General features: G+C 41.3%; 1 protein-coding gene across 2 annotated transcripts in view; it reads left to right on the top strand.

Annotated features, from left to right (window-relative positions):
• FBN1 (fibrillin 1) overlaps positions 1-12,777 on the top strand; it is a 440,189-nt gene that overhangs the window by 62,839 nt on the left and 364,573 nt on the right. For both annotated transcript variants that reach the window (XM_069766028.1, XM_069766029.1), the window contains one exon: positions 4,553-4,635. In XM_069766028.1, coding sequence (XP_069622129.1) covers positions 4,553-4,635 — 83 coding nt within the window. The remainder of the gene's footprint in view (positions 1-4,552; positions 4,636-12,777) is intronic.

Here is a 12,777-nt window from a genome sequence, read left to right as displayed (position 1 = left end):
ACGTGTAATAATCAGTGGAAGTGCCGGGTGTCAGTCCCCCACTGATCTTATATTGATGATGTCTCCTGAGGATCTGTCATCAATATCATAGTAATAGACAACACCTTGAAGTATAAAGCAGTGAAATCTTCTGAAAAGTGCGCATTTTCACTATATTGAGACTAGCACTATTTTTGACCATTATATGACTGTATCCCGTATCTTTCACAGTCTCAATATTCTAACTTTAATCATTATTTTTCTGTGAAGTAGTGAGTACAGACTAGCTGATATGACATTTTCTATACAATGGAAAGAGGAGATTCTGTTCCCTCAGCTCTCTGTAGCACCTCCTCAGAAGCAGTTATGTAAAGGACCACATTATTCAGCAATGCAAGGGTCTGATAAAACACTTACTAGAAGTCACAACATTGTCTCTCTGTCTCTGGTGCTAGCTCTCTTTCACCATAAACTTTTATGGGCAGCATGTAATGTGATCCCTCAGTGTTCTCCAGTCCATGCAGTATCTCAAGATAGATTTTACCAGTATTTCACAGTGTTCAGGAGGTGACGGTGAATGGAAGAAGTAGCTGATAAATGAAGAAATACTCATTTTTTGTTTAATATGATACGTTACAATATCTTATATTCATTTGTACTTTTGACTTATGCAAAGTTTGTTGGCACAAGACTGACGATTTAAGCCTTCTTCTTAGTTCCCTGAGTGCTTTAATGTTCTTTGGGTTGGAATGTTTTCTAAGTTCTTGAATACAAGCCTTGCCTGGTGATAGACAGCAGCCTCTGACAACCCAGTGATTTATGGTCTTTGATATACCTGTGAATTTGTGTTCATATTTGGAAATTCCAGTTAAGTCAGAGTCTCTCCCTGGTTCTCCAGTGGTTGTGTTCTGTGTCCATTTCCATTCAGTCAGGGTGGCTAAAGGGTTATTATTTTGTTGTAAGGTGATACAATATTTATTAGATATGTTTCTTGTATTTTTGGTTATATTGAAAGAGAACTGATAAAGTGATCACCTATCTACACGTTCATTTGGGCGATTTGGATGTCATAGAGGAAAATCCCCCCACTCTAGAATGACTCTACTGAAATTGGTCCCTTTATTGCATGGTCAGCCATTCATTTAAATGGCCAGCGTGTAATACTCTATTTCTTATCAGGGAGTGTTTCAACAGAAATGTATAACTGTATAAAACTTTCGGTGGTAACTAGTGATGAGCGAGTATACTCATTACTCGAGATATCCCGAGCATTGAACACATCTGGGACATCATGTCTCGCACCATCCACCAATGTCACATTGCACCACAGACTGTCCAGGAGTTGGCAGATGCTTTAGTCCAGGTCTGGGAGGAGATCCCTCAGGAGAATATCCGCCGCCTCATCAGGAGCATGCCCAGGCGTTGTAGGGAGGTCATACAGACAAGTGGAGGCCACACACACAAAACAGAACATAATTTCCTTGTCTTGAGGCATTTCCACTGAAGTTGGATCAGCCAGTAATTTGATTTTCCACTTTGATTTTGAGTATCATTCCAACTCCAGACCTCCGTGGGATATTCATTTTGATTTACATTGATCATTTTTATGTTTTATTGTTCTCAACACATTCCACTATCTAATGAATAAAGATTTGCAACTGAAATATTTCACTCAGTGATATCTAGGATGTGGTATTTTAGGGGCCAATGCAAAAGTTCGGACATCCTTAGAGATTTGTGTGCTCAGATAACTTTGGCCATGGTTTCAGACTTTAATTAGCCTGTTAGAGTTATGGCTTGTTCACTATCTTCGTAAGGGATGCAAATTTCCCAGCTTTATAAAAACCCAGTCTCCTCTAACCTTGTGCCAACAAACAGCAGACATGGGTTCTTCTTAGCAGCTGCCTAGCACTCTGAAAATCAAAATGCTGGAGGCCCAAAAAGCAGGAGAAGGCTATAAGAAGATAGCAAAGAGTTTTCAAGTTGCCCTTTCCTTAGTTTGAAACGTAATTTAGAATTGGCAGTTAACAGAAAGAGTGAAGGTCAAAATAAGGTCTGGAAGACCAATCAAAATTTCAGTGAGGGCTACTCGTAGGCAAATCAGAACCCCTGCTTGACTGCAAAAGACCTTCAGAAAGATTTAGCATACTCTGGAGTTGTGGTACATTGTTCTAATGTTCAGAGACACCTGCACAAATATGGCCTTCTAGGAAGAGTTATGAGAAGAAAACCTTTCCTGCGTCCTCACCATATCAATTTTAAGGTCAAAAGTATGTAAAAGAACATCTAAATAAGCCTGATACATTTTGGAAACAAGTCCTGTGGACCGATGAGGTTAAAATAGAACTCTTTGGCCATAATGGTCAAAGGTATGTGTGGAGAAAAAAGGGCACAGAATTTCGGGAAAGGAACATTCTGCCAACCATTAAGCATGGGGGTGGATCAATCATGCATTGGGGTTGCGTTGCAGGCAATGGCACGGTGAACATTTCACGTGCAGAAGGAAGAATGGATTCACTGAAATTTCAATAGATTATTGACGCAAACATAACACCATCTGTAAAAAAAAGCTGAAGTTGAAAAGAAGGATGGCTTTTACAAATTGATAATGATCCTAAATACACATCAAAATCCACAATAGACAACCTCAATAGGCACCAGCTGAAGGTTTTATAATGGCTCTGACAGTCCCCTGATCTGAACATCATTGAAAATCTGTGGCTAGACCTCAAAATAGCAGTGCATGCAAGATGACCCAGGAATCTCACAACTGGAACAATTTTCCAAGGAAGAATGGATGAAAATCCCTCAAACAAGAATTGAAAGACTCTTGTATGGCTACAAAGAGCGTTTACAAGCTGCGATACTTTCAAAAGGGGTGCAACTAGGTACTATCCACTCAGGGTGCCCAAACTTTTACCCATTTTCCTTTTTGTAATTTTTAAAATGTGAAAAATAATCATATACTTTTTTTTGCCTAAAATACAAAGTAAATGTGTCATCTTTAACATTAGTCCTTTTAGAGATCATTTCATCTTCAACTTGCTTAACTGTTCACAGTAACAGTAATTTTCACCAAGGGTGCCCAAACTTTTACACGCCACTGTAGGGGCCTATCTCCAGTGACTATACTTTAGATGAGAGCTAAACTTTGTGAACCATTTATTTATGCAAATTGCAGATGTGACTGGCTCCATGTGCTTGTCCGCTTAGAGGATGGGTGCAGGAAGTGTCTGCTATTCATACGCACTAGTCTGGTCCATGTGGAAAATCACCCGTATTCACTGGTGCATAGACTACCATTTGTCAGTGTGTATGCAAAACGTTCATATGAATGGACCCCCTTAATGTGCTTTAAGGAGCCATGGGGAAAAAGTTGTGACCGGATGAATGGCAATTTTTCTTCCCAGTAGTCATATCAGCTGTTTTGAAGTTATTGATATTTGTTCATGTTGGTCACTATGGTTTACTGGTATCGAGGCATTACTTGTAACCAGTATGTGGTGTTATATCTTAATCATGACATTTATAGATTTAAAGGCCATCTTCTCTGACTTTGTAAGACCATGTTCATGCACATACAGTGCTATCCACTGAGCAGTACGTCAACGTTGCTGCCAGAATCCCCCCAAAACAAAGATTCAGACGAAAACCCGACAGAGCACCAATGGAGCCATTAACTTCAGTGAAGCCGATAGAGTTACTGTAGACACTATCTAGCCTCAATCCTGGCAATAGTCATTTTTTCAGGCATGCAGAAGAACAGTGTGCCAAGTCGGAGGCCAGACAGTGTCCAGAATTACTCCATCGGCTTCATTACGGTTACCGTCAGGATCCTATTTTTCATGGATTTGGACAGAAACCGGGATGTATTGCTCAGTGGCGCAATGTATGTGTGTGTGAACCTAGCCTCATATTATATGTGGTATCACTTTTTAGTCAAAGGGTGGTTGTTAAAGGAAACAAACAGCTCAGGGACAGGAAAGGCAAAGAGCTTTCGAAGAGCACTGCATTACACAGTGGTGTAAAGAATTCTGTCAGTGACGTTCTAGAGATTATCCTGAGATTGTGCTTTTATTTCCTGTTCCTTTTTTTAGCTGTGGGAAATAAATTGTATGTTCTGTGGCATCTGATGAGTTAAAGGTCCCTGAAATGACTGTTCGTCTGTAATTTTTTAATGGACCTTGTTGTGCCTGGGGAGAGTCCAACTCATTAAGTTTGAGCTGAGAGCATCCTGGACTCATTAAAATACTGCTGAGCTGGACAGAATTTGGGCCATGATGACCGTTAATACCGCATCAAGAGTTTTTATTTTCTAAACTCGGAGGCAAAGCGTCCATTCCACTTGTCTTTCAGCAACCAAATAATGTGTCAGTTACATAAACCTCGGAAAGCCAAAACTTGCTGCTACCTGATTTTGTCTTCTTCTATGAGTAATGATGAATGATATTAGATTAAATGCAACCTTAAATCCTTTTTCCTATGATTTAAAGAGATGAACATCTGTTTCTACACTTCACACTTTAATGCAGTTTAAACACATTGGTCTAATATGCTGCTTTTTGTTTTTAAGACCCAATGTTTGCGGATCCAGATACAATGCGTACTGTTGTCCTGGGTGGAAAACGTTACCGGGTGGAAACCAGTGCATCGTCCGTAAGTTTCATTGTTTTTCTAATTCTTTATATTCTAATACTAAATTCTGGAGGCTTAGAGTTATAAAATAGAAATATCTTGGAGATTGCAGACCTATTAATAAAGTCATAATTTTACGAAGTTGTCTTAGCGCCACTAAACTGCACACTTGTTTTCTAATTTAATGCTTCTATTTCTTTTATTAATTTGGTTGCCCTGCTTTGTGTTCAAAGCTTTACACAATATTCCGTGTGATACCTAACTAATCATTTGCATAAGTCATACCACGTTGTAATCTTGTATTCAATGGAGATCAAGTCAGGACTTTGATTAAGCCACTGCAAAACATTAATTTAGACTGTTGAGAGATGAGCTTGTTTTTTTTGTAACTGATCTTTGCTGAATATCCCATTTATGTTTGCACTTTGTATCATGAACAGATGACCTGCATTTTATATATGGGGTTATGGATGAAATTATCCCCAATGTTACATGCCAAAATTGTTTAAAAGCGTTTTCTGGCTCAAGAGAAATTTAGATTACCAAATTGTGACAGTGTACAAGGTGCACACTGTGAGGATTCTCCTCAACTTCACAAAAGAATGCAAGTATGTTCTATTGAGGGAAACGGATGAGAATCTCGTCGGTTCGTGACTGCCAGTATGAATTTCACACGACTGCTGACTCTAGCGGAAAATAGAGGGCAATCTTGACACTGTGCACAATACATACTGTCATGATTCAGTAATATGCATTAACATACTATATAGTGCAAACATTTCTCTTATGCCTGGAAAACGCCTTAAATGTTGCTGCTCTAGACACTTTAAGTGGTCATGCCCCCTACTGGTAAGTCAGCCTTAGAGTTTGTGCACTCAACATCTATTTCAGATGGCTCCTCCTGTAGTGCAAACTAAATGCTAAAAACAAATGTACTTAAGCACTGCAATGTGAAAATAACTTGCTGTTCATATTTTCAGACTGTTGTGCTACTGTTAACTGCTTCAGGGTTCCAAAAATGCAAAACGATTAAAAGAAGTGACCTGACCATTCTTCAGTCAGTCATCTTCTGCTCGAAAGCTCTTCACTAGTCTATTGAATACAAATTAAATAAAAAAAAAGTTATCAAAATATTATGGAAAAGACAGCCAGAAAGAAACAAAAAAGTAGAGAGTCTTGAAGTGTTTTTTGCCTGAAAAACTTATGGGATTCAGGGGTGCCTAAAATACGTTGTGTGCACATACCCTATGTATAGTGGTTAAGATAGCCATACCCATTAGACTAAAGTTGACCATTGTCGATGTCAACAAGTTCAGCTGACAGTCTATAATGTCTATGGCTACCTCCAACTGATGATTGTCCAGGAGATAAGGGTACCGCATTTTCAGTTGAAGTTCTTTTTGTTCTTTAAGAGATAAGCCACTGCCAGAAATGTCTAGCAGCTATTTCAGAGAGAACACTGGAGTACTCCGCAGAGTGAGTGCTACTGTATATGAGAGAGTTGGATGAGCTAGCAGCCATTCTAATGATCAGACAGCCATCTATAGTGTATGGGGATTTTAGTCAAACACTTGTTCGGCTGCCATATATGGTCCCATTCTGACATCTGTATTTTCAGTCCATCACTCTGGCTCTATAATCATCTATTATCAAGTCTAATAAATGTAATATTACAACACCTACATTGATACATTACAGGAAACACTATCAGTACACAAATACCTCACCAGAGCCACCATCAGTATGTGAATACATCACCAGAAACACCATCAGTACATGAATACATCACTAAAACAATAATTAGAATATAGGTATAGTACCGAATCTGTTATCAGCATTTGACTATATCACCAGAACCGCGACTAGCTTATAGCTACAGCACCAGAATTATCATAAGTATATGAACACAACACCAAGCATAGTACAGAGATCACTTGGAATATGAGGTCAGCGGAAACCCTCCATATGTCACCTCATTTTACACACTCCACCCCAAATGAATTAATCTGGGGGGGGGGGCGGGGGAAGGATCATATTAACACCATATGTGCCTCACTGAATTTTATACCATTGGGCGGTGAAGAAAGAATAATTACATTTTTACACTAAAATGTTGTTTTAGCCCCAAGTTTTTATTTTTTCTAGGGATAATAGGAAAAATGTACCTCAGTTTGTTGTAAAAATGTCTCTTGAGTCTGTCATGCACTACCTGTAATTGGGAAATACTTTTCAGGCACAGTGAAAAGCTCAGAAGGGAAAGAACACCATATTATAGTGCAGGTTGTACCGTTATGGTTTGCGGGTGCCATGACCCACTGGGAGAACCCCTGAGGTGCCAGAACAACAGAACCCTTAATAAGTGACCCAATTTAACAAACTACACTTCACAATTAATTCATCTAGGGCTACACCCAAGGTGTGTCACAGAATTCCATATCTGTGGGCAGTGAAGAAAAAATAATTTCATTTTTACCACCAAAATGTAGTTTTAGTCAGAGATTTTACATTTTCACATGGGAAATTTGGTAAAAATGGTACCAAAATTTGTCCTACAATTTCTTTTGAATGTGGGAAATATTCCATATGTGGCTGTACAGTACCACTTGGCCACATGGTGAGACTCGGGAGGGGCTGAGCGCTATTTGCCTCCTGGAGTGCACATTTTCCTAGAATAGTTTGCAAACTACATATTCAGAGCTCCTAACTGCTAGATTGGCAGAATTACCTCTCAAGTGACCCAATTTTGGAAATTACACCCCTTTGGGAATTTATCTACAGGTGTAGTGATGATTTTGACTCCATGGGTAGTTTTCAAAACAAGCAGCAGTGGATTTTGCTGAGTAAAAATGGCAAACTGCAGTTGTAATCCCTACTACGTTGTTGTGACCAGTACGTTGTAGTGACCAGTACATTGTGCACAGCTCATGCTTCTGGACACATGCACCCGTAAATTAGGCAGGCTACAAAAATACCAAACATGTGGTTGATAAAAGTTGTTTTGGCGATCGGAGGGCAGAGGGGGCTCCCTCTGCCTGATGTCTTAATGTTGCGATCAATATTGATAGCAGTATGTAGCGGGTTAATCTGCCAGGTGTCAGCTGTCAGAATTGCTAACACTCGACTGCGATTGTGCGCACATAGCTCTTGGATGGATACGTCTAAGGTTGCAAAGGGTTAATATGTGCCTGAAAATCTATTTTTATTTCAAATGCAAATGAAAGCACGTCAGTGCATCCTTAATGTGGCTTATGCATTGGTATACAGTAATTTGCATATTGAAGCTAGTCTCTTGTCTTGGTTGACAGCTGCCTATTCTCCATACTGAACCCCATGCTGCCCTTTCTCAGGACATATCCTCTCATGCTGCCCCTTCTCCATGCTAAGTGAGCTCCCATGCTGCCTGATCTCCATATTAAACCTCATGCTGCACTTTCTCCATACTTATCACCCAGTGTTGCCCCTTCTCTATACTGAGCTCTCCACGATGTCCCTTCTCCATACTGAGCCCTCTATGCTGGACTCTCCATACTGAACCCCCCTCCATTTTGTCCCTCACATTATCTTGCACTTTGTAAACCTCCTTAACTTCCAGTCTCCAATAAATGTCCCCTATATGTTTGACTCTATGAACTCTTACCTGCTGCCGCCTCTGGTGTCTTCACATCCTCTGCGCCACTCTGCAGCAATGTCTGCAGCGTGATGAGGCGACCTGCAGTGACGTCAACAGCACGGGCACGTTTTTTTCTTGTGAATTACTACTGTTGACCAAACAGATATGTCTGGGAAGAAGACTAGTCCACTTTAAAGGGAACTTGTCAGCAGTTTTGGCCAATAAGAGATGCGGCCATCACCTGTCAGGGCTTTTATACAGCACCCTATAATGCTGTATATCTGCCCCCAACCCGAGCTGCAAGAGAAGAAAATTTACTTTTATTACACTTTCCTGCGGGGCGGTCCGGTCCGAGGGGTGTCGCTCTTCTTGGCCTGGCGCCTCCCTTCTTTTTGCGATGCTGCCTTCCTGCTTGATTCATGTGGATGTCTCCTCGGCACCGCGCTCCTGTGCAGACGCACTTCTCTGAACACAGAAAAAAAAAAGTATATTTCAGCTCACCCTTAGTTCATCTGACCGATGTGGTAAGTATCCATCCGAGCACGGAAACAAAGTGTTGCTGCCACAACACTGGTCGACGTGTAGAGAAAGGAAATATGGATCCAGCTCCAGGAATAAAATGTGAAAACTTTATTAGTTCACATTAAAATGCTGCTGAGACATGACTGGCATAGTGGGTAAAGGAGAGCAACCAGCACCCGACTGGACGCATTTCGAGCAACAAATGTGCACAACAAATGTGCCCTTAGTCCTCAGCGAGTACTGATGACTAAGGGCACATTTGTTGCTCGAAACGCGTCCAGTCGGGTGCTGGTTGCTCTCCTTTACCCACTATGCCGGTCATGTCTCAGCAGCATTTTAATGTGAACTAATAAAGTTTTTACATTTTATTCCTGGAGCTGGATCCATATTTCCTTTCTCTAGACGCACTTCTCTGCCCTGTTGTGGGCAGAGCAAAGTCTGCAGTGCGCAGGTGCTGGGAAATGTCAAAGAGCCCCAGCGCATGCGCACTGAGAAGTATGCCTGCGCAGGAGCACTGTGCCTATAAGACTGTGTGTATTACGGAGGGACGCGTCATCCACACGAAGCAAGCAAGAGGGCAGGGATCGTGACAAGATGGGAGGCACCGGACCAAGAACAGCAACACCTATTGGACCTGACCGGCCCGCAGGTGAGTATAAAAAAGTTATTTTTCTTCTCTTGCAGGTCCGGTTGGGGGCAGATATACCGTACACTATTATAGAATGCTGTATATCAGCCCTGAAAGGTGGTGGCCTTATCTCTTATCTGCCAAACCTGGTGGCAGGTTCACTTTAAAGGTACACACATCTGTATTTTTTTTAGGGAGGTACAACTCAATTCCTGTCTTTTTTGGACTTGAAGTTTAAGAAACTAATTGCCCATTAGGGCTTGTTCAGATGGGCATAGTATATGTATATAGACGTGTGCTGTCCGAGTAAAAATCAGACAGCACACTTACCGTTGTAATTAACAAGAGTTGTTCAGATGACAGTTTTTTTCACATGCACTGAAAGTCTGTAGGAAAAAAATCACAGCATGCTCTATTCTCTGCCAAGTATCGGATGAGACTCGCTTATTCAAGTCTATTGGTGCGCAAATAAATCAGATAAAGTATGAATCAACTGTGTAGCATTTGATTTGCACTAATAAATTGCAATTAATTCAGGAAACTTTGATCATATACATTTTAAAATATTGATGTATAAATTTGGATGCAACGTGGATGACAATATTACCTGAGTTTTCTAAATGAGGATCAGATGATTAATCAGGCGCCCGTCTGAACCCAGCCTTAAAACTGTAGTTTATTACTTTGTAAATTGATACCTGACCCATATGCAAGGCCATAAACCATACACTAGCTGAAATTTTAATAGGCAAGGTGAATGCAAAAACAGCTCCCTCTAAACTGCTGCAAATAAAAGGGCCCTCCTGTTACCATCATTCTACCATGTCACTACCCACCAGTCCTTTTAAGCTATACCCCTTAATATCTTAACCTTATCCATACTTTGTTTCTCCCAAACTCATTCTTTCTTCTTACTAACACATTACTGGGCAAAAAAAAAATAAATAGATGATTACAGAAGCACCTTCGTCATATTTGATGCATGTTTTTGAGGCTAAAAATGATGTTTACATTCTGGTTTTATCACAATCTTTGCATAATTTTACTTTTACAGGCTCTTTGTTTCTCTGCACATTCAACATTAATGTGGTCTTAGAGGAGCTCAGAAAAAGACAGACAGAAGAAGATTTTCAAACTCTCTGTTAGGCCGATTTCACACATCAGTGTCTCCAGTACGTGTGGTGACAGTTTTCTCATGTACCGGAGACACTGACACAGGTACACCGAATGGGTCTATGCACATGTCAGCGTGTTTTCACGGACCGTGTGTCTGTGTGCAAAACACGCAGACATGTCCGTTTTTTACCCGGACACACGGGCCGCAAAACGTGCCACACACGTGCACACGGAGAACAGTGCACACTGTCCTCTGTGTGCACGGACGGCTGCTGGGGAAGTAGTGCTACTGTAAGTGCTGTTCCCCTGCGTGTGGTGCTGAACGTGGCTTTCATCCATTCTCCCCTGGCGAGCAGCGTGAACAGGGGAGAATGACTGAATGAAAAACCCGATGTGGGGTCCCCCATGTTGTTACACAAACCCGGCAAAACTCACAGGTGCGGGATGCTATTCTCAGGCCGTCTATAAACAGCAGCCCAGAAAAGGCGCATCTATTAGATGCGCCAATTCTGGAGCTTTGCCCGGTTCTTCCCACTTGCCCTGTATCAGTGGCAAGTGGGGTAATGAGGGGTTAATGTTACCTTCCTATTGTAAGGTGACATTAAGCCGGCTTAGTAATGGAGAGGTGTCAATAAGACACCTGTCCATTACTAATCCTATAGTTGGTAAAGAATTAATTAAACACACACCCATGCAGAATAAAGTATTTTAATGAAATCATACACCACACAGTTTTGCCATCTTTATTGTACTGGTAATCCAAGTGACGCCCTCGATCTCCTGTAAAAAAAATAAAAATAACAAACCAACAATATACCCATACCTGTCCGGTGTTCAGTCAGTCCCACACTGTAATCCATATCTGGGGTATATTCAATTTACAACTGGGAGCGGTGCTAATGCGACCGTCCCGACTGTAAACTACTGTGAAATGAATGATACGCAGCGGGCGCAGAATCAGTAACTAGTGGTGACGTCACAGAGTCTGTGCTTGCTCGCTGGCATGAACTCCTGTGACCTCAGGGCCATGGGAGAATGCAAGTAATGAGGTCACAGCAGTTCAAGCTCTGTCACAGTGACCTCATGACTTGCATTCTCCCACGGTCCTGAGGTGACAGGAGTTCATGCCGGCCGTGAGCACAGACTAAGTGACGTAAGTGCTAGTTACTGAGCCTGTGCCCGCTGCATATCATTCATTCATTCTCCCATGCTCGTGCTGCTCGCCGTCCGAGCAGAGGAGAAGGAATGACAGCCGCGTTCAGCACCACACGCAGGGAAACAGCGCTTACAGTAGCGCTACTTCCCTGGTGGCCGTCTGGGTGGTAGAAGATACGGCACACGGTTGCCACACATAGTACACACACGGACACTGATATCTCCAGTACCGCTTTTTCTGGTACCGGAAATATCATGACTTGTGAAACCGGCCTTAGACTGTCACAATGAGCTTTCTGACAGATTCTCAGTTAACTCATTCTGCAGCCTGCAATAGAGAGAGCAGTAAAGAGGCCTTAAAAGGCAAACAGTGCAACATTTTTAATGAAACCCGATTGCACAAATGATTTTTTTAGCCCAAATTAGATACATTTAAGTAAAAAAAAATGTTCCCAAAGGCTGCCGACCCCTAAAATAGTTTTCTTATTACAGAAAGGAAAGATCTAGCTAGTGGCACTCGATAAAAGCTCACACACCTGTTGCAACATACACGCCCGGTAACATTGCACTTACTATAACATTGGACTTTCCTGTACGTAATATGAGATATATATAAAAGGAAATCGCCACTAATGACAACAAATCATTGTTCAGCATCTCCACTATTACACAGCATCATCACTTTCCACCACATATCCTGCACAGATGTTGCTGCTCTTCATAAATTTTGGAACGCTAAATGGGAAGCAGACGTACCGCTCAGCATATTTATGTTACATGCAGGTTACACCCTCTAAAAATGTTCGTTGAACGTCATGCAGACAGACCTGTGGATTTTGGTTATCAAAATAAAATGTCTGTGTTATTTTTTCTTTACTGTATGCGTATTTTTGTTACAGCACACTGATAAAGACCGCTTAATTTTTCTCTCTCGACTGGATTAAAACAAAGTGTGGCCATAGGCAAAATAATAGTAATCCATAAATGCTGAAATATTATACAGCTCGGTAAAAACACAGCCACGTTCACTGAATTCGGAAGGTGGAGACATTGATCTCTTGTGTTTCCATGGTCATTGCAAGTGTTCTAAAGTATAAGTGGCACAGGCGCTAATGCTTATGTCCCCATGTAT

The sequence above is a fragment of the Ranitomeya imitator genome, chromosome 4, assembly GCF_032444005.1.
Source record: "Ranitomeya imitator isolate aRanImi1 chromosome 4, aRanImi1.pri, whole genome shotgun sequence".
Classification (NCBI taxonomy): Eukaryota; Metazoa; Chordata; class Amphibia; order Anura; family Dendrobatidae; genus Ranitomeya; species Ranitomeya imitator.
The sequence above is the reverse complement of the archived record's forward strand: the minus strand, read 5'-3'. Positions and strand labels throughout refer to the sequence as shown.